This window comes from Squalius cephalus (assembly GCF_949319135.1).
Source record: "Squalius cephalus genome assembly, chromosome: 18".
Classification (NCBI taxonomy): Eukaryota; Metazoa; Chordata; class Actinopteri; order Cypriniformes; family Leuciscidae; genus Squalius; species Squalius cephalus.
In genome coordinates this window covers 13,574,655-13,601,531 of record NC_137139.1, presented here as the reverse complement: position 1 = coordinate 13,601,531, position 26,877 = coordinate 13,574,655, and the positions used below count along the sequence as shown (strand labels likewise).

The 26,877-nt window shown below is 39.0% G+C and overlaps 1 protein-coding gene across 2 annotated transcripts; it reads left to right on the top strand.

Annotated features, from left to right (window-relative positions):
• Positions 1-566: 566 nt before the first annotated feature.
• Positions 567-25,708, top strand: phf20b (PHD finger protein 20, b). Of its 2 annotated transcripts, XM_079849789.1 has the most exons (19): positions 567-713; positions 6,690-6,795; positions 7,318-7,489; positions 7,597-7,681; positions 11,684-11,760; positions 11,849-12,320; positions 12,909-13,010; positions 13,550-13,684; positions 14,540-14,599; positions 14,698-14,946; positions 16,758-16,928; positions 17,048-17,143; positions 18,574-18,705; positions 18,962-19,140; positions 20,703-20,802; positions 21,003-21,198; positions 21,307-21,715; positions 23,709-23,928; positions 24,049-25,708. In XM_079849789.1, the coding sequence occupies exons 2-19, from the start codon at positions 6,713-6,715 to the stop codon at positions 24,192-24,194; spliced, it is 3,084 nt and encodes a 1,027-aa protein (XP_079705915.1). In that variant the 5' UTR covers positions 567-713; positions 6,690-6,712; the 3' UTR covers positions 24,195-25,708. The 2 variants fall into 2 exon arrangements, with proteins under 2 accessions (XP_079705915.1, XP_079705916.1); XM_079849790.1 differs by lacking the exon at positions 18,574-18,705.
• The last annotated feature ends 1,169 nt before the right edge of the window (positions 25,709-26,877 follow it).

Here is a 26,877-nt window from a genome sequence, read left to right as displayed (position 1 = left end):
GCAGTTGTAATGGGTTTCAATGAGGAAATTTTTGTCCTTAAAGTCCTATTGTGGAACTATTTTGTGTACCTAGTGCAAAATATATTTACTGAAGGAAGTAGTAAACATCCAATAAAAATAAAACTTGTGGCAAAATGTGTGCAGTTGGCATTAACACAGGCAAAATTATATATATATAAAAACTGAAAAAGACAAAAGGACGACTTAAATAATAGATAGATTAAAATAAACCCCGTATTTTCTTGTATTTCGTACACTATAATTAATAATCAGTGTTATCGCGTGGTTAGAGTACAAATTAATCGCATCATTTCACTCGTTGAGTCAAGGAGGAAACATGCTTCTGTCTAGTCCAATAATAACATATATTCAGAGAAGAAGCGCTAAAATGCTCTGAACTAAACAGCACTTACAAGGACACGCCTTCTGTGCCGCAGTCATAAAATATTACCGTCGTTTTCATATGGGAAGTTTTCAAATGAAGGCGCAAAAAAATCTCCACGAAATGAGGAAACGAAACGAACAGCGAGGAGGAATGATTGGCTTCGCGCATGCGCAGACAGGCTCCACCTCGCGGACACCGGCCTTGCTGCTCGCGCCGGAGAAAACAAACTGCGTGGATGCGCTCGCTCTCGAAGCATGCGACTTACAGCACTCCCCATGCATTTGGACTTGCTTTCTTTGCTGTCGGAGTACATTTATCAGCATTAAAGGTAAACGGCGCTGTGATTATATATTGCAAAACAATGAGCAGCTGTCTCGGTCGTTTATTTGATGTAATTGTACATTTTATAATTTGTGTGTGGTGGTGATGATGCTGTTGTGTTCAAACGAAACTTGCCTCCGTGCATGTTCCCCTGTTTGATGCTAATGGGACCCATGGAATTGATTTTGTCAGATAGTGCATTGATGAAAATTGTCGGCGGTTACAGTCATAGTCGTTATGTAGATCGGGATGAATGCACATTTAGGGCTTCTCAAATAGCTGGAAGACATTTGTTCGACTCATACTTGAGGTAGTCCCATGCTGTAAGGAGTAGGCCGAGCGGAGGCCGCTGAGCGTAAGCGTTTGAATGACAGATGCGCGGTCCAATCAGAACGCCGGAGTCCGCGTCAGTCAGGGCTCTGAACCAATCAAATGGATTGCTGTTGTTGCGCATCATTCTTATCAACGGAACAATGTAATATCAATATAGCCATTTAAAATGCCAAGTTAATTACTTAAACTTTATTTTGAGGGTTTGACTCGTTTTTTTGTGATGTAGAGATCGCAGAGCATTTTCTGTTCGCCTGCCATCTTAAACTACACACAGCAGTGAGCGTCAAGTTCGCAGACAACGTTGCACCCACGTTTTCCTCGCATGAGAAGTAGAGGAAGAGTCAAATGCATGAATCCTGTGATTATTTCCGTTCATGTTTAGCTCTTTCTACCATAAAAACGTTTATCTTCAGTCAATGTCGTTTGACGTACTGATTGCGACTTGTTATGACAGGCATGTAAAGATGAGCCGCTTGCCTGACAATGTAAACAACGAGGAGGAAAGGTTTCGCGCGCCATATGCGTCACGCGCCTGTCGATGTGCGCGACCGTTCACTGGGAGAGCTGAGGAGTTTGTGTAAGCATTGATTTAACGTAATGTGCCGGTTTCCCGCGATCGTGACGTATTGAAAATGTATGCAATCTGTAGGAACGTGTCTGTCCACGAGGACGAGCACGAGCCCGGCGGTTGCGCGCGCAGCACTGGCGGGTTGGATAAGCACGCGAGTCAGTTACGAAACTTATCCGACGCGCTTTCATGTGATTTATCATGATGAAGACCTTTTTTTGATAAAGGGCTGTGGGTTTCAGTGTGAATGATGTCAGTCTTTCCTATTTGATTCAATAAGGGTAATAATGCATTAGGGTCTATGGTGCTCAAAGTTTCCTTTCCTTGTCCTCTTCATTCTGTCGAAATTATATCTTACATTTTAATGTTTCCCTACACTCTACCAGCCTTGGAAAAGTGCTTAAATGAGAATTATGTCATAAATTTACCACAGTTTTCCCTCTGTGGTATAAACTATAATCATTAATGTACAGTACACTGCACATCTGATCTGGTATTATTGTTGTAGACATTTATCTTGCGTTACAAGATAAGTACGGGACAAGCACATGGAAACAACTGGTTTTAGACCACAATGATTTATTAGTATGGTGTAGGGCCTCCTTTTGCAGCCAATCCAGCATCAATGCGTCCTTGGAATGACAGATACAAGTCCTTCACAGTGGACAGAGGGATTTTGAGCCATTCCTCTTCCAGAACATGCTGGAGGAGGAACACATTTTCTGAATCGCTCCTCCAAAATACCTCAAAGTGGCTCAACAATATTTAGATCTGGTGACTGTGCAGGCCATGGGCGATGTTCAACTTCACTTTCAAACCATCCTGATACAAGTCTTGCTGTGTGTGTTGTTGCATTATCATGCTGATACACGGCAGGGCTAGGGTTGGGTATCATTTGGATTTTAAGGATTCCAGTTCTGCTTATCGATTCTGATTCTTATCTATTCCTAATTTCGATTCCAATGAGGTAAAAAAAAAGAAAAAAACAGATATCATTCACATTTATTCTAAGTCTTATTGTAAAACATTTCATTGTAGTTAAACACCATGAAGAAAAATCGACAGGTTAAAGAACACTTAAGGAACTTTTGCATAATATGGTTTAAAAATACCATAGCAAAAACAGCTAGCCTATCTAACATAAATTAAGCATTATTAAAGATAAGTAAATACTCAGTAATTCAAAAAAGAACAAATAAACTGATCAAAGATATGATTGAAATAAACATTATTTTAAGATTTTAAGAATTCAGGTACAGAGACTGATCAAATGTAATATAACACGGCACTTTGTAAATAAAATATACTTTACAATTAAAATTACAAAAGTTATTCAGTCAAGAACAGCGAGTGAATTTTCTCTGTCTTTTGTTGTTTGATTAACGTTACTATAGAGACGGCAGCAGGAATATTAGGCTGGTGTCACTTTAAGAGCTGCACAGATCCAATATACTGTTACACATGCGTATGCTTTGTCAACTGTTCACGTTCACTTAAGACATAACCGACTGTGTTTACAAGGATATTATGACATATTTTTATGTATTTGTCCTAGGGCTGGTCGATAAAACAGTATCGGTGGTATTTATCGACGGTACACCGTTGTCGGTAACGATATTAAAAATGTTCGATATAGCGCTCGACGAAACTGCACTACTCATTATTTTGTGCTTCTCGCTCAGTTTGGACCAACGTCTGTGCAGCGCGAGCCGATCTTGATCAAGCGACACTGTTACTACACAGCAGATCCAGCAAAGAAAGCATTTGAATTCGCCACTGAAGTAATAACATCGCTGCTAGATCGAGTCAGAAGCATTCAAATTTCTCCGTTATTAACGGATCAAACAGCGCTGACGTGGAAACCAGGAGAAACATTGTTCCATGAATGAACTAGTTATAGGCTTTAAGTCCACAGATCAGCAACAGTCACCATGGATTTACTGTAGTAACGCTAACTGTAACCATGGAAGTTTGGCAGGAATTGTAAAATGCTTTCAAGTACGTCACACATCTTTTTCCAGCACTTCAAAACTCAAATATTATCATATTTAAATGTTATTTTTAATGTTATGACTAAAACATTATTTGTTCATCCTTCAAAGATACCCCCATTTCTAAAACTAAAAGTTTCAAGATGTAGGAAAATTACACTTATTTATAAAAAAAAACCCACATTATTTTAATAAATATATATATATATTAAATCAAGGAAATTTCTCTGGCATTTCTTTCTTTTTGCCGTATCGAAAGCGTAGCCTACCTAACCGTGACACCACTGTGTCGTATCGAACCGAACCGTGAATTCTGTGAACCGTTACACCCCTACTTATTACAGATGTTGATCTACCTCAAAGTTTGCCTTGATTGTTCTACGTTTACACTTTTGCATTGCACACATTTTGTAACATTTTCAAGTTCAAGAGTTTCTTTAACACTTACTTTTTTATCTTAATATAAGACATAAAGAAGATATTTTTGTTTATATTTTGTTTTTGACTGCTAAAACTGATTTAATTTGTTGTTTGCCTTAATAAATAAAATAAAAAACAGTGGTTTAAATTCACACTTTTCTACTTGTCTTTAAAAATAAGGTTATAAAAAAAATGTCAATTATCGATACTGAACGATATGAAACATTATATCGTGATACGTTTTTTAGCTATATCGCACAGCCCTAATTTGTCCGTTAAAGTGCAAAAAAGCGCAGCAGAGAACTGTTCAGTATCACACACTTTACAGTATGAGAGGCGTCTTTCTGTGCGCACGTTTTGGATGTGTGCACAACACAGAAAACAGCACGCGAGTTAGGGCTGCATGATAATAAACTGATAATCACGATTATTTTGCTCAAATTTCAAATTAGCAGCAATTCAGGGGCAACATTTGCTTGAATGGTGGGTTCATTATTATTCTTAATGAAAAACACAACAACACAACTAACCCTTTGCAGGTTCCCTATTAGCATTGGGTTTAAATCTAAAATATTGCCAAATAGGTGCTTTTGCATTGCGCTTTGAAAGCAAATCTTGTTATCTTGTCAGTCAGCTCCTCCCTCTCGTGATAAATGTAATCTGACTCCTGCTGCTGATCTGTGCTGAGACTCTTGTTCGGCTCACGCTGAATTGAGCAGCAGTTCAGTTTCTCTCTGCGTCGACCTAAAACTTAGACTTTTTTAAATCTTTTTTCCTCTGGTTTCACAGACAAGGCTTAAGCCTATAGTCCCAGACTAAAGTGCATGTTTTCAGATGTTTTAACTGAAAGCAGCTTGTACTGACATGTCTTAAAATATGATTTTCTAAGGCAGGTTTATAAAAGCTTCTTAAATGAACTAATTGAACTAAGGCCTAATCCTGGCTTAATCTCCTTAGCCCTGTCTGTGAAACCGGGCCTTTAAGTATTAAAATCATTCAGTTGTTGTAAGCCATATCATATACATTTGCAATATTTTGGTTATTTCGATATATCGTGCAGCCCTACTCAGTGGTTGTATGATTCATGATTAATTGGTTTAAGGTCATTTATTTTCAATGCATTGTGTAGTTTTGATAAATGTTTTAAAAAATATACACAAGTAGTGTTGCTTCAATAAATCAGCTGTTGTTCAAAACTGATAATCACTTCCTGTGACTTTGTTTTTAACTTGATCACATGCATAAATCACATTGAGGTTAAATATGTGCCTACTGTAAACAAACCAGCTTGAGAAAGATGGTGAACAGCTCATGTAACCCATATGTTGTTTAGCATCTGTGGCATCAAATAACAATAAAATGGTGGTCATCATCTATGAGTATGACCAACATCCAACACAAGAGGAAATGGCCGAGAATGTAGAATTATGAAATAAAATAAAGAAATATCCTCAAGCTATGAAATCAAAATGTGTGTGTGTGTGTGTGTGTATATATATATATATATATATATATATATATATATATATATATATATATATATATATATACATACACATACACACACACACACACACACACACACACACACACACACACACACACACACACACATATATATATATAGCCTATATATATAAAATTATATAATTATAATATATAAAAAAAAAATTATGGAATATTGCAGTATTTATGACAAATGATTTATCCGTGCACATATACATAGCCTATATGTTAAATTCATGTGTATTTATAATATTTAATCAAAATAACTTCCCCTCCCTCTTCCCCTCCAACCTGTCACTCACATGAGATCCACCAATAGCAAACCACAACAATCCATTAAATTTCCCATGGACAAAATCAAGTCCCGGCCTACATTTTTCTTGTTCGATAAGCCGTTTTGCTCAGATATACGTCACAATAGGAAAGAAAAGACTATTGTAACATCCATTTAATAGTGACTTTTATAAATGTATTTAGCGATTATGGGACCAAGCACAAAAGAGGTAAAATGAGGATCGAAGCAAGCATGGCAGGGAGCAATAGAACATGGTCTTGACTTGACAGTAAGCAGTAGAGTTGTAAAGACATTGCTTAAAATACTATCTGACTCCTTTAAATAAAATGTGAGGATTAGCCCAGCACTAATAATAAAGGATTAAATAGTCTATATCAAGATATTGGTTGATTCAGATGACGAAATCCGTAATCTGTATCGGCTTCAAAAGCATAAATAATAGAACTCCTCAATTAGAAAATAATTATGCTCTGCCTAGTATATATGCAACTAGAAATTTTGGCCAATATCAGTTACTACCAATATTATCTAAACTGTGTTTTCTTTACTGTTATGCCAACCTTTTGGAAATGACAGCGCCAATCATCCAAAAGTTTAGTAAATCACTGAAATTGCATTTTTAGGACATTAGAAAAGATGGATAACCACTGGACAACCGAAACTGAAATATTGGAGACCAAATAAGCTCTGACATTGTAGCAAATAATTAAAAAAGTGCTGATGTGTCTGGTGGTCTCTAATATTTTGGGATTGAAATACCGTAGGCTGTAGTAATGCTGTTCGTTTATGAGCACCTTGGTTCAGTTGTGCCGCCCATGACTGTAACCTCCATTACCTCTGACCTCATGGTATGTTTTTCTGGTTTCATAGGTTGGTGACTGTGTGTGACCAGCATGACAAAGAGCCCTCCTCACAGGCGTGGGATCACGTTCGAGGTGGGAGCGCAGCTGGAGGCGAGGGACAGTCTGAAGAACTGGTCAGTGTCTCCCCTCTGCTTCCGCTCTTCCATCCGTTCATTCACTCGGCCTGATTGAAATTCAGATGCTTCGCTGGTGCTGATGCCATTAGTTCTGTTGCGTTCAAAGATTTTGAAAAAGTTCTAAATTTGCCATCTGGACAACCTTAATTAAGCATTTTAAGTCATAGTGCACAAATTTTGAGCTGTACAATTTTAAGATAGGAAGACATTAGGAAGCTAGGGGTTGCTACTACTGTAAATCACAAACCGAGGATCTCAAACTCTTTTATGCTCTATATTTTAACTATCAGTTAAATAAGACCTATTTTTTCTTTCTTTTTTTTGTGAATACGCACATGCATATTTTATTTTATTTTATGATTTTTTAAATATTGGTATTAAAAGGTGCTATATAACTTGCTTATTAACCGTAAAAATAAAACTCCAGTCTAACATCTTTTTCAACCTTTAGAAACCCAGATGTAATCGGTCAGCAGTCTGAAGTAGGTCATTTAAAGTGAACTCTTTGTGTGTTCACAGGTATGCAGCTAGCATTGAGAAGATCGACTATGAGGACGAGAAGGTTCTGATCCACTACAGACAGTGGAGTCATCGTTATGATGAATGGTTTGACTGGAGCAGTCCGTACCTTAGACCCGTGGAACGAATCCAGCTTAGGAAACAAGGTCTCAATGAACGGCAGAGCGCTCCAGTGAGTACTTCTGTCAAACTGCTGAATCACTCAGAGTCTGCATGGGCAAAGTTACACTCTGACTCATAATGTTGCATGATTATATATAGATGTGTTTCTTCTCTCAGGGCTTTCATGTCAACCAGAAAGTTCTCGCCAGCTGGTCAGACTGTCGGTACTACCCTGCTAAGATCCTGTCCCGGGACAAAGATGGTGTGTACTCACAACCTTTACAGTGTTAATCCTCAGCACATCATCTCACTGGTCCAGGTTCAAGCACTATCTTTGTTAGTTTTTACCAACTGGGAAATGAAACAGTATTGTATCATATAATTTGGCTGATGTTAAGTTTAAAAAAAATAAAAAAATAACAGTAATAATTTATAAATGTATAGTATTTGTTCATATAATTATTAAAAAGTCAAATAAAAAATCTTTTAATTAAACTTATTATTAAAAAGGATGCATTACAGTGGGGCTTTGTTAAAAACCGATTAATCGATTAGAATTTTGATTCATTTGTTCATTATGATGTTGTGATGTCTAAATTCACATGTAGTATGTAAAACGATTTATGTATTTACACAGAATATTTTATTAAATTTTTATATCAGCCATTGCATCAGTTATTTGCCTTAACTTGACAATAATTATCAGCTTATCAGTACCAGCAAGGATTTTAATATCGGTCCACCTTTCATAGTTATATATATTTTTTATGTTAAGTGTTGGGCAGTACATTATGATAGTGTTACATTATGATTGTGCTGGGCATTACATTATGATAGTGGTACACTATAAATGTTTTGGCCATTTCATTATGAAAGTGTTGGGCATTTCATTATAATAGTGTTAGATTATGAAAGTGTTTAGCATTACATTTTGATAGTGTAAATAGGTTGAAATAAAATGACGAAGTCAGGGCGGGGAGAGAGTGTTTTTATTTCTCAAAATCAAAATAATCCACAAGCCACCCCCCCACCCCCTGCTACAACCTTCTACGCCCCCGGCCTGTGGACCAGCTTGAACTTAAAAGGCTGTAAAGCTAGATACCAACGGGTGATCCGCTCCATTGGAGGGGCGCGTGGTCCAAACAGAGGGTGAATTCCCATCCCAGGAGGTGATAACGGAGGGTGAGGATGGCCTGATGGATGGCTAAACACTCCGTCTCAATGTTGCTGTATATGTTCTTTCTTTTTGAGAGCTTTCGACTCAGATACAGCACCTGCTGTTCCTCTTCTCTGACCACCTGGGACAGGACTACCGCCAGCCCCCTGTCCGATGCGTTTGTCTGCAACACAAAGGGGAGATTAAAGTTAGGAGATTGCTAAAGCGGCCCGCCACACAGAGTAGCCTTCACTTTGGTTAGAGCCTGTTGGCACAGCTCCGTCCACTGAACCAGATCTAGAGCTTCCTTTTTTAGTGAGATCAGTCAGTGGGCTGGTGAGCTCCGAATAATTAGGCACAAACCCAGGAACTGTCTCACCTTCTTTTTGGTTTTAGGACTTGGGCAGGTTGTGCTAACATAGCTCCACACGCCCAATTGCACACTTCCTCTGGTTAGCTGTGAGTCCCGCCACCCTCAGCGATCTCAAGACGTAGTTCAAGCAGATGTTCCAGATGCCGCGCTACCAGTCATTACTATAGATAATGATGTCATCCAGATAGGCAGCGACATGCGTGGAATGTGGCCCGAGGATTTAGTCCATGAGAAGCTGGAAGGTAGCGGGAGCCCAAAAAACCCGAATGGAAGGGTGATAAATTGGTGTAATTCAAACAGCATTGTGAAGGCTGTTTTTTTCTTTGGATAATGGCGACAAGGGGATCTGCCAATAACCTTTTGTTAAATCCAGTGTGGAATAAAAGTGAGCCGAACTTAACCTATCATGCAGCTCGTCAACCCGAGGCATTGCATAAGCGTCGAACTTGGACACCTTAGGCCAGGGATGTCCAATCCTGCTCCTGGAGGGCCACTGTCCTGCAGAGTTTAGCTCCAACCCCAATTAAACACACCTGAACCAGATAATCAAGGTCTTACCAGGCATTCTAGAAACTTCCAGGAAGGTATGTTGAGGCAGGCTAGAGCTAAACTCTGCTGGACAGTGGCCTCCAGGGAGAGTTTGGACACCCCTGCCTTAGGCCTTCACCTTTCTGTAATAGACACAGAAACTGACCAAACCTATCGGGCTCGCCCAGTCTCTGTGAGACTTCTATTCCACAGAGTACTCCCAACTATAGCATTGCTTTTAACTCATCCTATACCACCTTTTTCTTGTGTTCAGGTAAACGATAGGGTCGGCTGCGCGCCACCACCCCTTTGATCGTTTCAATATGGTGCTGTACGAGGTCCGTGCGACCAGGCAGGGGCGAGTACGCGTCTACAAAATCTGCCTGCAATTTGGCTACAACGGTGAGCTAAGTCAGCGAGAGGTGATCTCCCTCTGGGACCAGGGCAATATCCCGGTGTAAATTGATGCCGCATATCCCTGTTGTACAGCCGACTTTGTTTGTCCTGAGTCTGGAGAAAATTCTCCATGGAGAGCCACCCCAACGTGTTGAGTTTTGCTCGGAGGTCCAGGACATACTGAATTTCACTATGGCTGTTTGAAGGCTCCTCCCAAGCCTCTAATGACGTCAAGCACCCCACAGGGCTGCCGTCCATAGAGAAGCTTGAATGGGCAAAACCCTGTGGAGGCTTGTGGGACCTCCAGCATGGTGAACAACAGGGGCTCGAGCTATTTATCCCAATTTTTCCCACATTTTTTAAACCGTTCCACCAGTCCGTCCATTTTTGGGTGATAAATGCTGGTCCGAATGGATTCAATGGCCAGTATTTCGTACAGTTTGCTTAATGTGCTTGACATAAATGCTGTCTCTTGATCAGTGAGAATCTCTTTGGGGATTCTCACCCGGGAGATCATACGAAACAGCTCGTCCACCACACTCTTCGCAGAGATGGTGCATAACGGCACCGCTTCCGGATATCATGTTGCATAGTCCACCAGAACTAATGCTAAACGATGGCCGTGTGCTGTTCGTTCTCGTTTCCTCTGAGTCAGTCTGTGATGGTCCCGGAACAGCATCCCCAGCCTGAGCAATGACTTCTCCCGTCCCTAGCTCCATAAGACTTTCGTTCATTTTCGGAACACAAATGAAGTTTCTGATGAAATCTGAGAAAAAGATCTTCATTTGTGTTCCGAAGATGAACGAAAGTCTTACGGGTTTGGAGCGACCTGGGAATGGGTATAGGATGAGACTGAGAGGGGAGAGGAGGAAAAAAGGATGAAGGGCTGGAGAGAGCAAGATATTAGAGAGTAACTCGCCGACCCCGGGGCACGCCACCAGGTGGTCCTCCGCCAGCTAGATGGGTCCACGAATGCCTCTGGGTCATCCCGTGGACCCATTTTTACCATAGGCATGTGAAAGATGGTGGGGGCGACCTCCTGGTCAGGCAAGCTCCGGATGACCCGCGGGTGGTCCTCCTGCGTCTGAACCAGCAGACGAAAGCATTCCTCTTGTTCCAGTCTGAGGTCCATAAGCGCTTGGTGTTGTGTTTGGTGGAGACCAGCGAGCGCTGGTCTCCGCAAATTCTTGGTCCCAGGTTTTGGCAGGCACCAGTGTAAAACGTTTCAAATAAAATGACGAAGTAGTCAGGGCGGTGAGAAAGTTTCAGTCTTTCAGAAAAAGTACCCCCCCCCCCCCCCCCCCCAAAAAAAAAAACAATAGCATTCACAGGGTTAGTCTCTCTCCCCTTCCCAGGTCTGCAGGCCGTTTATATCCCGTCTCTCTGCCAGTTACTGGAGTTAGAGACGGGTGTTAGTCAACATGCACTTCTTACCGCTCGTCTCCACACTCACTCTCCCGTTGCAGACTTCGCTTTACCATGCCCCCTCACCACATATATTGTTAGATTATAAAAGTGTTGGGCATTACATTATTATAGTGTTACATTATAAATGTGTTGGGTATTACATTATGATAGTGTTACATTATGAATGTGTGTTGGGTATTACGTTATGATAGTGTTACATTATGAATGTGTTGGGTATTACATTGTGATAGTGTTAGATTATCAAAGTGTTGGGTATTACATTATGATAGTGTTACATTATGAATGTGTTGGGTATTACATTATGATAGTGTTAGATTATCAAAGTGTTGGTCATTACATAATGATAGGTTAATTATGAAAGCTGTTCTTCTGTGATGTCTCAGGTGTCTACACAGTGAAGTTTTTTGATGGAGTCATAAAGACAGTGAAGGGGATTAAGGTGAAGCCGTTCCGCAAGCAGGTGAGAAGTTACTCCCTCAGCTCTAATATGTATTAAACCAGGCCATTCATGAAAGAAACCACTTTAATGAGTTGGTCTTTATCTACAGAGCTCTGATGGCAAGACTAATCAGCAAGCTCGAAAGCGGGGGGATCAGAACGGGAAAGAATGGAAGACTAAGGAGAACAGCAGAAGTAACAGCTCGAGACACAGCACTTCTGACCAGGATGAAGAGAGCGGTTCAGAGGGGGATGAAGAAGACGCCACAGTGATGGATGAGTCCAGAGATCTCCAGAATGGCGGAGAGAGCGAAAGCACAGCAACTAAGGTAGTTGGCGAATCAGAGCCGAGACCTGCTGAGCACAGCGATAAACAGCCCAGCGAAGACGACAAGACAGAAATGCTTGAGAATGGAGAAGGAGCCATCAAACCAGAGGAAAAAGAGACGAATGGAGAACAGGAGGAGAGCAAAGAACTTCAAAATGGCATTGACAAGAACGAAGAGGACAAGAAGGAAAAGGAAGAAGCGTCGGATGAAAGTCCCAGTCTGCCCAGAAGGACACGGAGTAGGATGGCAGATGGTGAGTTTGGTTTGGGGGAACATGCTGGTGTTACATCTGAATATTTGATTTGATTATGATTCAATTCCAAGAGCCAGATTCAGCCTCACACACACGCCAATCAGCATTTGCTAAGTAGCAAATAGAGAGAGACATTATAAGGAGAGAAGACAAACCACTCAAATAAAAATGAATGAGAGAAATCGTAATGCTCAATATGGCATCACAAAAATATTAAGCAGCACTAAGAGGAAATGTTTCCTGAGCAGCAAATCAACATATAAGAATGTTTTTTGAAGGATCATGTGACACTGACGAAAATGCATTCAAATTGTAATATGTTTTACTGTATTTTTGATCAGATAAATGCAGCCTTTAATGTTTCAAAAACATTTTTAAAAATCTTACCAAACTTTTGAACTGGAGTAGAAAATAACTGCCCCTTCCCTTGGCATTACCAAGATGGTCGCAGAGTGAAGTCATTTAGGGAATATTATTGATAGTGAAGCAATTTTAACGATGTCTAGCACAAGTAAGCAATTGTTGGGTGATTTACTAATGTGTTTGGCTCAGGCTTGATGATTGAAATTGTTGGCTTGTCATTTTCAGCAAAAGATGTGGAAAGGCCTAATGGACCAGAACTGAGGAAGAGACGTGCATCAACAGGACAGATACCACCGTCCAAAAGAAGCAGAGCCAATTCAAGCACAGGTTAGTTCTCCATCTCCTATCATAAGGGCTTTCAACCAGAGGAATTTTTTCATAGTTTCTATAACTATTAGTGGAAGCACCTGCTTTCAAGTGTGTTTGCATGGCAGGAATGGGAATGAGTTTACTTATAGGAACTCCTTTTGGGTGGACTAAATTACCTCCTACTTTAGAGTAGGGTTTAACCCAGCACAATAGGAACTACCAGTGACCCAAGTGTACATTGATTGGCCGAACGCATGCCATACACAACATCGACACCTGCCATTTTTAAAACACAGTTTACATATACTTACTCCACAAACTAACTCCATGAACATAGAAAACAGCGATAAGAAATAAACATACAGTAAGCTAATGTTAACTGCATTTACCTGTCGCCTTTGTCTGCGATGTTGTGTTATTTTCTCAGCCTTGATGATATGTAGGCCTGCAAGTTGTCATAGGAGCTAGATAGGGTGATAAAGCCCCTATACGTCATGTTTGTTGTTGTTTTTTTACACTAGTTGTTAATCCACATTGTGTCTCTGATCCCCTCATAGACAAAAACAGTCCATCTCAAATCAAACCGCTTAAAACAGACTCTGTCCCAGAGACTTCAGAAAGTAAGGATGACCCGACCAGTCCTGCAGGAAATGCAGCATCCGCAGAAGAGGCCGGATCTACACCTGAGCATGGTATACATCCTTCTGTGTTTCAGTTTGATAATCAGAGGTGTTTGCTAAGACTGCATCATTATTACTATTTCTCATACTGTGTGTGTGAGAGATTTGAACATAGCAACCACAAGACAATGTACTAAAAGTCTTATAAATCTTTTGGTGTTGCGTAGTTGTAATATATATTAATATTTGTGATAATTATTGTAAAAAGTCATCTACACTACTGCTACAGAGTTTGGGTTCAATAAGATTTTTCTTTTTTTTTTGAATGTCTCTTCTGCTCACCAAGGCTACATTTATTTGATCAAAAATACAGTAAGAACAACAATATTGTAGAATACTATTATATATATTTAAAATAACTGTTTTCAATTTGAATGTATTTTAAAATGTAATATATACAATTTATTGAAAATAATAATTGATTTGGTGCTCAAGAAACATTTCTTATCATTAATGTTGAAGACAGTTGTGCTGCTTAATATTTTTGAAACCACAACACATTTTCTCAGGATGTTTTGATGAATATAAAATTCAATAGAACAGCATTCACTTGAAATAGAAATCCTTTGTCACATTATATATGTCTTAACTGTCACTTTTGTTCAATTTAATGCATCCTTGCTGAATAAAACAAATAATTTCTTTCAAAAATAATAAAATCTTACTGACCCCAAACACTTGAACGGTAGTGTGTATTGGTTGTAAGAAAATGGCGATACCCTGGCAAACAGCAACAACACCCTGCTATTGCAGGAGTGAATTTTGCACAAACAGGCACCTCTCACATTGTCTTCAGAATATGTACAAATGTTGTTAATTAAACATATGCATGTATATGATGTGCTAACTGACACATTGCTTTCTCAGCTGCAGCGCTCAAACGGCAAGTCCACCTTCCAACCACAAACAAGTACAGCAGAGAACCATGTGAGTACCCAAACCCTCAGTTTCACTCTCTCTCTCTCTCACCAGTCCAGTATAAAAACCTGCTGTTATGTGACCCCATTGCCCTTTTCCTCCCTCAGTGTACAGGGTCATCAAAAACCAGCCTCCTCCTATCCTGTCCATTGAGCTGGACCATAACCTCTTCAAATGCAAGATCGCAGGCTGCCTCAAGTCTTTCCGCAAGGCGTCTCTGCTGCACTACCACATGAAGTATTATCACGCGCAGAGCGACCCAAGCCCCCCTCGCTGCGTCCAGAAGCGCTCCTCAGACAAGCAGAACCACAGCCAGGAGACCCCTCGCAGGCGCCGCACGGTCTCGGCTTCCCACCGTTAGTGCACACTTTGTCTATTGGCTGTTTGTTTGGGTTCATTTGTTCAGATGTGTGTGCGTTTGGCCTCATAATATTTAAAACATAAATAAAGTGTCCATATTATGCTCATTTATGAGCTCATTATTTTATTTTTGGGGTCTGCTAGAATACATTTACATGATTTTAAAGTTCAAAAAACTAATTTTTCTCATATTGTGAATTTCTGTAGTACTTCTTTTTACCTGCTGCCTGAAACACTCTGTTTTACTTCTTTTTTCTTTAAAACACGCCTTTCTGATAAGCCCAGTCTGCTCTGATTGGTCAGATGGCCCAGTCTGTTGTGATTGGTCTACTCTGCTCTGATTAGTCAGATGGCCCAGTCTGTTATGATTGGTCTACTCTGCTCTGATTGGTCAGATGGCCCAGTCTGTTATGATTGGTCTACTCTGCTCTGATTGGTCAAATGGCCCAGTCTGTTGTGATTGGTCTACTCTGCTCTGATTGGTCAGATGGCCCAGTCTGTTGTGATTGGTCAACTGCTTAGAGCATATGTCGGAAATGTAATGCCCCTTATCGTAATTGTGCTTCTGTTCCCGACACCTAATGAGCAGCTGTAAACATCTATGCTAACTATGGCGTCGGTACAGAGTGCAACATTTCTCGCCAACTTTTTCTGCAGCACTGGTTCCAGAAGTTTTGGGATTTTAATATCACCCATTGACTTCCACAGTATTTTTTTTCTATACTATGGAAGTCAATGGAGCCCATCAACTGTTTGGTTACCCATAAACAGTAAATGATGACAGAATTTGACAAGTCGATGACAGGATTATCCCTTAAATGGTCAAATGGGAAAGAACTACAATCCCATGATGCATTGCGAACAGCATAATCAAATTAAAAATGATGTAGAAGTCAAGAACATTGAGAGATTACATAATTTGCAGTGCATCATGGGAGTGGCCGGAAAGAGGGTTGGAGGGTTGCTTTTTTCGACTCTCTAATTGGTGTAATTTTCCGAACAGCATCGTGGGTAATGTAGTTTTTCTCCAGAAATTCCACTGTTAAACACTATTATTTTATTTCACGATTACATGTTTGTTATTTCAGCATGAAAATATGCTAAAATGACGTGGGCTGTAATACCCTTCAGCAGAAGCAAATACCATAGATTAACAACCTCTAGCTCACAGTATGTCTGTCTTTAAAGGTTTATAAGTTATTATTTAAAATCAATTTCCTTTAGGATAAAATGAATGAGTTTTTACTTCCAGAACCTGACTGTTGCACTCTATTAGAAGTCCTTACAACAGGGTTCACCAATCTCGGTCCCGGAGGGCCACTGTCCTGCAGATTTTAGCTCCAACCCCAATTAAACATACATGAACCAGCTAATCAAGGTCTCACTAGGAATACTAGAAACTTTCAAACAGGTGTGTTGGAGCTGGTTGGAGCTAAACTCTGCAGGACAGCGGCCCTCCAGGACCGAGATTGGTGAACCCTGCCTTACAATGTTGTACCAAAAACAGCGTCTCTTCAAGATAGCGAAATCACTTACCCAACTGTTCTTTGAGGACGGGACAAAGAAGCCAGTAGGCAGGCATTATGTGTCACAAGGTGACATGGCTTAGTAACAGAAATAATAGCAGGGCTACAAACAAGGTGTTTCAGGCAAGTGTTTTCTGTTTTCAAGTGAGATTCACTCCCTTTGCCGTGGACTTTGTGCTTTGTATTTTTGCAGATTGTTTACATGCACAAAGGGCTATACTAAACACTAAAGGAAAGGTAAAATCCAAAAGCATAATAGGTGTCCTTTAAATCTCCCACAGATACTCCCTCTCCTCTGAGTGACAGTAAGTCAGGTCACACTCTGTCGCCCCCTGCGGTTGGCAGCATGCACCGGCAGCGCTCGGCCACACTGGGCGCAGAAAGGAGCAAAGAGAACCAACACTTCAACCGCTCGCTGCATGACGACAGAGACTGGGTTGCCAAGGAAACAGGTATTTGAGAGCATCGTGATCATTCCATCTATTTCTGTGATCATGCTCTCGCTGATTTCTCTGCATATTACCACAATCAGGCCATGACAGTAATGGAGATTTATTTTTCTCATCTGAAGCGGTGAAAGAACGGGAAAGGCTGAGAGAGAAGCGGCAGAGGGATTTCTTCCGCATCAAACTGAAGAAAAGGAAGAAGAAAAGGAAGTCTAAGTCAGGTGAGACGGCAGTTTTAGTGCAGCGGTGGCTCTTTCTTCGGCTCTCTGCTGTCCCCTCTGTGTGTCCGCTGTTGCTACAACTTTTCTCTAAATAGGCAGTTTCACTAAACTGAGCATATCAAATTATTTTGGACCCAGCAATATATTTTAGCAGGATATGATGTCACGCTCTAAGGTTTCTGTTTTGAATTCATAATAAACTATGCAAATCTATACACAATCTATTCAGAGTTATATATTTAAAATGTGACAATTAGGCAGCTTTTTAAAGTAATGTTTTTTAAAACATATTACTTTAATGCGTAGCGTTTTTCCATGTTTCATTCTCAGTTGGTGACGTTTAGATCCTCAACAAATTCACATAGCTCGAGACATATGATAAACAGCGCTGTCATAGGGGTGGGCGAAATGGCAAAAATATCATATCACGATTCTTTTTCATGTTGGTTTTACTGTTTTGCAAGTGACTGAGCATTACAGCCAAACTAATGTCCCTATTTTAAAAACAAAGACTTATGTAACAAAATATCAAATAAAAAAGAGTGGCAGACATTTAGGCCAAAGTGATTTGACACGATGCTACGATATTTCTTCAAAAGCAGATCGTGGAGACATTTTCAAAAATCGTGATATCGCACACCCCTACTTTTGTACACAAAATAAATATGCACATGCTTTTTTAAATGCCTCACATAAGGTAGAAAAACATTCTGACTTATAATATGCCTGTTCATAAATTATTAAACTTATAAGCCTTAAAAGCCTATCCTTTGCATTTTTTCTATTTATAATATACAAAAATAAAATTGGAAATAAATCCCTTTTTAAATGGACAAAATAATGGACATATTTAAAACCGTTTAATTAATAAAATAATTAATTAATAAATCATTTTAAATGCACATTTTAAATAGCATTTTAACAAATATTTGAAAGTTGTTTTTCTTTGTTGTTTTGCCAATTTGTCAATGAAATAAAAAAATGCCTTTTTTTTTATTTGTATATATATATATATGTATATATGTGTGTGTGTGTATATATATATGTGTGTGTGTATATATATATGTATATATATGTATATGAATGAGGCACAGTTCACTGTTTCAAGACTCAAAGTTGTAGCAAGATGATGGTACAAATTGTCTTTTAAATGAAATAAACGCTCAATTCACTTATTACTAGATTTTGAATACTGAGATTCTCAACCATTTTCTATCTGCATTGGGACACCAAATCTATGTGTCATTCGTCTTGAGTTATTAATAGACTCTGAAAGTGCACAGCCACCCACAAAAGGAACGTTTCAGTTACCAGTTCCTCTTGACAGCTTCAAGAACTCACTGAATCAGATCTACAAGCCGCCTCGTCGGTGAGGAACTGCTCGGTCTGTGTTTAACCCTGTGTGGCGTCTGCTCTTCCTCCTCTGACAGACTGTTACAGCACTGAGGAGAGCATTGGCCTAAAGCCTTTCCCCTGCAATCTGAATTCGGCCCACAAATTGCCCCTCTCCCTCACACACCGATCCTACACGGGACACTGCCCCGAAAAGATGCTCAGCCAGGGTGGGTACCAGAGAACGCAGGTCCACCGAACTCACAGCTGCCTGCTTTGTGTTCCTCTCCTGCATTGTTGTCTTTCAGTATCTCGACTAGCTGTGTTTAGTCACTGCCGCTATGTAGATTTATCTCTCTGGAATTGTTTTTAACGTGCGTGTGCATGTGTGATTGGACTAGCTGATTATCTTGCATGGATGACTGTAGTATAAAAATGGAGATTAAATCTTCTGCTTAAATGTGTGGTCCTTCTCGTTTCCGGCAGGCGAAGACAGCAGCAGTGATTTGTCTTCAGACAGTCCTGTATGGAGTGAGGACGAGTCTGATGCTGAGCTGGATCTGAACATGCCCCTCTCTGAGCAGGGTGTGGAAACCGTCTCTCACGGCTCGGAGATTGTACGCTGTATTTGTGAAGTGCAGGAGGAGAACGACTTCATGATACAGGTAAACTACCACCCTCTGAAACTGCACCAGACAAGACCTCAAGCCTCTGACTTTTTTTTTTTATTACTTTTTTTTTTAACGAATTAATCAAACGAAAATAATGCGTTACATAGAAAAAGTGGTCTATTATTTCTGGTCTACTTATAGAGACTAATGCACAGATCATTTGACATACAGGATCAGATTGTTTTGTTGCATCCATTGCTATGGTTATCACTGTCAATCGGATTCAATCGCGCATTTAAATACGATTGTCAATCCAGAAACTTGGCAATGTGTAGTTAGCAGCATGAAAAAAAAAAATTATATACAGAATGCAAGAAAGGCGGCCATTATAATCATTGAATGCGCTGCGCTCTTGCAAAAACTCCTGTTATAATCAATGAAGCTGTGCAATCTCTTATTGACATCATGTTTATACATTGTTGGTTCTAATAAAAATATTTGTTGAGTGGATTCTGACTAACTTAAACACATCTGATTGGGTGTTGCCTCCATATGCTCAACCGATATTTCGGTAACACTTTATTTTACATGTTGTTGTTGTTGTTGTTGTTGTTGTTGTTGTTGTTGAGTCCTTGTTACATGTATTTACTATAGTAATAACTATAAATTATGCATAATGACATGCAACTAACCCTAAACCAAACCCTAGTCCTCTTAACCCTATAGTAAGGACATGTAGTTAATTATTATTATTATTACTCGGTACTTAAATGTAGTATAATTACACTGAAACATGGACACCTTTAAATAAAGTGTAACAGATATTTCTGTGATTTGCTACAGAGCCAAGAGTGTTTAAAGCAGTCGGCTAGTTTGAGAGTTTGGCGGGACAAAGATTCATTTTGACAGCTGCCAAAATATTTTCAATGCAGGAAAAACCCTGATCATAAATAATTTATTTATGGTTGAGTAATGAGTATATATTTATTACAAATATAAATTGGATGCAAATAATTATATATTTATAAAATCAGCTGTAAAAAATATAATATGTGACCCTGGACCACAAAACCAGTCACATGGGTCACAATTTTGAACTTGAGATTAATACATCATATGAAAGCTGAATAAATACGCTTTCCGTTGATGTATGGTTTGTTAGAATAGGACAATATTTGGTCGAGATACGACTATTTGAAAATCTGGAATCTGAGGGTGCAAAAAAATCGAAACATTGAGAAAATCTCCTTTAAAGTTGTTCATTTATGTTCGCGATTGTGCTGCATTCACTCACAAAAATAAATGTTTTATATATTTATGGTATGAAATTTACCAAATATCTTCATGGAACATGATCTTTACTTAATATCCTAATGATTTTTGGCATAAAAAAAAATCGATCATTTTGACCCATACAATATATTGTTGGCTATTGCCACAAATATACCCGTGCGACTTGCGACTGGTTTCGTGATCCAGGGTCACATATATGAGTATATCTGACATACTTCGAGCTGTAGTATGAAAATAAAATTCAGAACAAGGAATTTAAACCAGTTATGCACCTGCACATTTACTTGAATTGTATTCTGAATTATTTCCTGTGCTCTCTGCAGTGTGATGAGTGTTTGTGCTGGCAGCATGGGACGTGTATGGGTCTGTATGAGGACAGTGTCCCAGACAGCTACAGCTGCTACGTCTGCAGAGACCCACCAGGTGAGAGACTTGAACTTCCCCCCCCCCAAAATCACCTCAGTTTAGTGGATATTAACTTTAATTTTGAAATGAGTCTTTCTGGACTGTGTGTGTTAGCAAAACAAAACAAGGATTCCGATCAAAATATGACAACCACATCAATACATTTTGTTGTCTTTTTTTTTTTTTTTATGTTTACATGTGCTTTTGTCTGTATGCAGCCCAGAGACAGAGTCAAAGGTTCTGGTATGATAAAGACTGGCTGAGCAGCGGTCACATGTATGGCTTGTCTTTCCTGGAGGAGAACTACTCCCACCAGAACAGTAAGAAAGTGACAGCCGCCCATCAGCTTCTAGGGGACGTCCACCGTGTGTTTGAGGTCCTGAACGGTCTTCAGCTCAAGATGAGCATCCTACAGTAAGTAACTCCTTTTGTCTAATGCTCTTAATGTGACCGAGTATTAGGTCAATTTGTGAAAGTGCAGTAGGAGCTTCAGTTATAAATCAAAGCTGCCCCCTGTTTTAGGACACAAGCCCACCCAGACCTGAAACTCTGGCGGCAGCCCTGGAAACCTGTAGACGGCCTACGGAGGAAGGCGGCTAGTGATTCTGGCATTACTACTCCTTTTCCCCCATCACCCCCTGAAATGGGAGTGAGCGAATTTGAGACAATGAAGAGCGAAGTCCCGTCGCCCGTGGAGACGCATGTCTCTTTCCAAGACTCGTACATTAGCAGCGAGCACTGCTACCAGAAGCCCCGTACGTACTACCCAGCGGTGGAGAGAAAGCTTGTGGTGGAGACGCGGGGCGGTTCTGAGCTGGAGGACAGTCTCAGGAGCACTGAGGACCTACTAGAGATGGCCGAGCAGAGGTACAGCATGCCTCTGGACCACGACCAGCACAAGCTTCAGCTGGCCGACCGCTCTTTTAGTAAGGTAAGTTGCAAGCAACTTATTTCCTATTTGGCCAAGTGCACACTATAAGACAAAAGCTTCTGTTTCCAAACCAGTTTGAGATCTGTTTCCAAACCAGTTTGAGATCTGTTTCCAAACCAGTTTGATGTCTTTTGCCAAACCAGTTCAAAACCTATTTTGCGAAACGGTTCACAATATATTTTCAAACCAGTTTGAGATCTGTTTTCAAACCAATTTTGATGTCTTTTGCCAAACCAGTTCAAAGTCTGTTTTGCGAAACGGTTCACAATCTATTTTCAAACCAGTTTGAGATCTGTTTCCAAACCAATTTGAACCAGTTTGAGATCTGTTTCCAAACCAGTTTGAGATCTGTTTCCAAATCAATTTGAGATCTGTTTCCAAACCAGTTTGATGTCTTTTGCCAAACCAGTTCAAAGCCTATTTTGCAAAACAGTTCACAATCTATTTTCAAACCAGTTTGAGATGTTTTTTTTGTTGTTTTTTTTTTTTACTAATTCATCTGTCAAATCAGTTCAGTCTGTTTTGCGAAACGGTTCACAATCTATTTTCAAACCAGTTTCAGATCTGTTTCCAAACCAATTTGAACCAGTTTGAGATCTGTTTCCAAACCAGTTTGAGATCTGTTTCCAAACCAGTTTGAGATCTGTTTCCAAATCAATTTGAGATCTGTTTCCAAACCAGTTTGATGTCTTTTGCCAAACCAGTTCAAAGCCTATTTTGCAAAACGGTTCACAATCTATTTTCAAACCGGTTTGAGATGGTTTTTTTTTTTTTTTTTTTACTAATTCATCTGTTGTCAAATCAGTTCAGTCTGTTTTGCGAAACGGTTCACAATCTATTTTCAAACCAGTTCGAGATCTGTTTTTTTAAACCAATTCATCTATTGTCAAACCAGTTCAAAGTCTGTTTTGCAAAACGTTTCACAATCTATTTTCAAACCAGTTTCAGATCTGTTTCCAAACCAGTTTAAGATCTGTTTCCAAACCAGTTTGATGTCTTTTGCCAAACCAGTTCAAAGTTTGTTTTGCGAAACGGTTCACAATCTTATTTTCAAACCAGTTTGAGATCTGTTTCCAAACCAGTTTGAGATCTGTTTCCAAATCAATTTGAGATCTGTTTCCAAACCAGTTTGACGTCTTTTGCCAAACCAGTTCAAAGTCTGTTTTGCGAAAAGGTTCACAATCTATTTTCAAACCAGTTTGAGATCTGTTTCCAAACCAGTTTGATATCTTTTTCCAAATCAATTTGAGATCTGTTTCCAAACCAGTTTGAGATCTGTTTCCAAATCAATTTGAGATCTGTTTCCAAACCAGTTTGATGTCTTTTGCCAAACCAGTTCAAAGCCTATTTTGCAAAATGGTTCACAATCTATTTTCAAACCGGTTTGAGATGTTTTTTTTTTTTTTTTTTTTACTAATTCATCTGTTGTCAAATCAGTTCAGTCTGTTTTGCGAAACGGTTCACAATCTATTTTCAAACCAGTTTGAGATCTGTTTTTTAAACCAATTCATCTGTTGTCAAACCAGTTCAAAGTCTGTTTTGCAAAACGTTTCACAATCTATTTTCAAACCAGTTTGAGATCTGTTTCCAAACCAGTTTCAGATCTGTTTCCAAACCAGTTTGATGTCTTTTGCCAAACCAGTTCAAAGTCTGTTTTGCGAAACGGTTCACAATCTATTTTCAAACCAGTTTGAGATCTGTTTCCAAACCAGTTTGAGATCTGTTTCCAAATCAATTTGAGATCTGTTTTCAAACCAGTTCAAATTCTGTCGTAGTATCTGCAAATAGTCACAGCATGTCTTACATTTGCGCACACTAGAAAATCATCACTGGATGCCATGCATTTTGTTTTGCTGCATAAAACCTGAACTAATTAAATTGGCTTAAAGAGATTTGGGATGCTAGGATGAACAACCATCTCATTTATTTCACATTATTAACACGAGAGCACCAGTACACGCCAAAGATACGACTCATTAGTTTCTGTTTTCAGGAGCTGGAGTGCCGTATGAAGCGACTGGTTTCCGCTGAGCAGGAAAAGAGCTGTGTGGTGGAAATCAAGGAAGAGGAGCCTGACCCTGTGACCCCTGACCCCAAGCCAGACCCTGATCTTGTGCTGCACCAGCAGTGGCAGCTGAACCTGCTGGAGCACATCGAAGCAGTGCAGGACGAAGTCACACACAGAATGGACCTTATTGAGAGAGAACTAGACGGTGAGACTCTACAATATCTTTTAAACATTTCTTGTTTAAAACTATTCAAGCAATAAATGTAATTTCAGATGGGTGTGGTTAATTCTTTGCTCGTATTAACATGTTGAAATCACTCTGCAGTGCTGGAGAGTTGGCTAGACTTCACAGGTGAGCTGGAACCTCCAGATCCGCTGGCGCGCCTCCCTCAGCTGAAGCATCGCATCAGACAACTCCTGACTGACCTGGGAACAGTCCAGCAGATCGCACTCTGCTCCTCATCCTCTTGAGGGCGCCAGAGGACATACGAACGGCTCAAACTGAATCCAATGCACAATGGAGTCCCTTAAAGTCTGGCAAGAAACTGCAGAAATGATTATGTGTGCCTGGTTTTTGAGAGAAAACCCCTAAACGAATCAAGCTAACGTTTCTGTGGCACATGCATGTTGGAGTGACTGGTGTGGTCAACGGTTAGAAAAGACTGAGACGAAAGATATCTGATGCAAACAACAGTTTATTTTATTTTTTGTATTTGTGGAATTTAATGCTTAATTGTAGCACTTAGCTGTGTCTGTCATAGAATTTTTTTTTATATGTAATTTCCTCTGTATCCTGGACATGCTAAATAATCATTTTATGTTAATTCATAAGTGATCGTTTTGGACTCTCTCGGCACGCCTTTGCTCTGTGTATAGAGCTTAAGGACCCGGATGGTATTTTGCTGTAGTTAAGAGAAAAAATGTTAAATATGACTATAACAATATGAAAATATATTTTAATCTGAAAATACTTGCATTTTACTTCTATATTTGTACTTAAAAGTAAAGTAATCTTGTAAATAACCCAAACAGTTGCTTATTCAATTTCTTTTTCCTTTTTATTTCTGATTTAAACTTGTATTTACAGTAAAGACTTTCTGTAATCTTTGATCTGTTGTGAATACTGTAGTTTTGGGCTTTCTGCCTATAACCTTCTAATTTTTTGACACAATTGATGTTGCTTTCATTTCAGAACAGCGGGGCTTTGTTTCCACTGGTACATTAAACAAGCACAGAATGTTGAAATCTTGCATACTGAACTTTTGTATGTATAATTTTCTTTCTTTGTATTTCTTGTTTTCCCAATGATTCTGAACTTGTTTCTGATTCTGTTTTTATTTTATTTTTGTCTGTTGCTTTCAAGTCTACAAGATTGTTTTTGATTAAGACATTAGATGCCTTTAAGTTATTGTAATTGTGAATTTAAGTTATTGATTCTGCCACCTTTTTACTTCTGTCCATTGGTTTTCTTTTATACAGTGCGAGTCTGAGTATTGTATAATCAGAGAGAGAACGAGAGAAAAGCTGGGGACTTTTTAGTGTTCTCGCCCTTTGGGTTTTTTTTTTTTTTTTTTTTTTTCTAGACCCTAAAAAAAAAAAAAAAAACTACCTGATGTCTTATTTCAGGCCAATTCGAGTGTCATTCACCCTCAGATACACAAACTACATTTGATATAAATCTGTGAATTTATAAAATCCTGCCGATGGGTATTTGAAGGGTTTGTGTTTCTCTGTACAGCTAGTGAGCAGTCTATTGACTGTTACTCAGTATTGTCTATTGTATTTTTATATCTGCCCTGTTGCTTTCAAGGCACTGGAAATTTAGTTACGGATTAAGTATTGCAATCTTTTCTTTTTTTTTTTTTTTACATATAATTTTTCCATTTTTGGCATCTTTTTTGCATTGGGGTCCCCTGGGAATCTATAAGTTCTGCGAAATATTGACACATAATCCAAATGCCAGAAAATAAATGCAAGCATTTAAACTTAAGTTGTTTGTTTTCACTTTGTTGATATAACAGAATTATAATTTTAGCACTTATGTATAAATAATGTAAATCTAATGTTTAAATTAACGTTAATTATTTTTGTAACACTTTACAATAAGGTTTTATTATAGTTAACTTTAGTTAACTAACTTATTTAACATAAACTAAGAATGAACAATACTTCTACAGCAACTATTAATCTTATTTAATGTTAATTTCAACATTTGCTAATACATGATTCAAATTAAATGTATTAGTTAACATTAATTAATGCACTGTGAACTAACATGATATTTATTGACACATTAACAAAGATTAATAAATACTGTAGCAAATGTACTGCTCATTGTTAGTTCGTTAGTTAAAGGGGTGGTTGAATATGATTTAACTTTTCTAACTTTAGTTAGTGTGTAATGTTGCTGTTTGAGCATAAACAACATCTGAAAAGTTACGACTCCCAAAGTTCAAAGCAAAGGGAGATATTTGCTTTTAAAGAAGTCGTTTTTTAAGGACTACAACAAACGGCTGGTAGGGACTACACGACATTCCTCCCGGGTTAGTGACATCATGAACCCTAAAATTTACATAAACCCCGCCCCCGGAACACGATTTATAGATTATCAAGACAGAATATGCTAATCAATGACTAGAAGATAACTACACATAAGCTACATAAATTCCCCAACTAACCATTCAGAAATGTTGTCTACATGTTCTTTCTTTCTGACTTCGGTTTGAACATAAAAGGCTAAAAGTTTTTGAAATTTTCAGTGCATGTCTGTGTGAGGTAAAAGGACACAAGTTGTTGTAGCTCCGCCCCCTGTGCTGGGAGCAGCAGCTCATTTGAATTTAAAGGGACAGACTCAAAAACGGTGCGTTTTTGCTTTCCCTCAAAAAGTGACAACTTTAACATGCTATATAAAAATATCTGTGGGGTATTTTTAGCTAAAACTTCACATACACACTCTGTGGACATCAGAGACTTATTTTACATCTTGTGAAAAGGGCATTATACCACCCCTTTAATACTTTAACTAATGAACCTTATTGCAAAGTGGTACTATTATGTCATACCCTATACATCTTCATAATTGTAAGAAATCCAACTTTTTTTTATTCTATAGATAAAGAAAACTCTAAAAATGCATGGTTAGATTTAATAACAT

Coding starts and splice junctions, on each gene's coding strand:
- phf20b (XM_079849789.1), top strand. CDS start 6,713: ATGACAAAGAGCCCTCCTCACAGGCGTGGGATCACGTTCGAGGTGGGA. Junction 6,796..7,317: donor AGGGACAGTCTGAAGAACTG/GTCAGTGTCTCC, acceptor GTGTGTTCACAG/GTATGCAGCTAGCATTGAGA. Junction 7,490..7,596: donor ATGAACGGCAGAGCGCTCCA/GTGAGTACTTCT, acceptor TTCTTCTCTCAG/GGCTTTCATGTCAACCAGAA.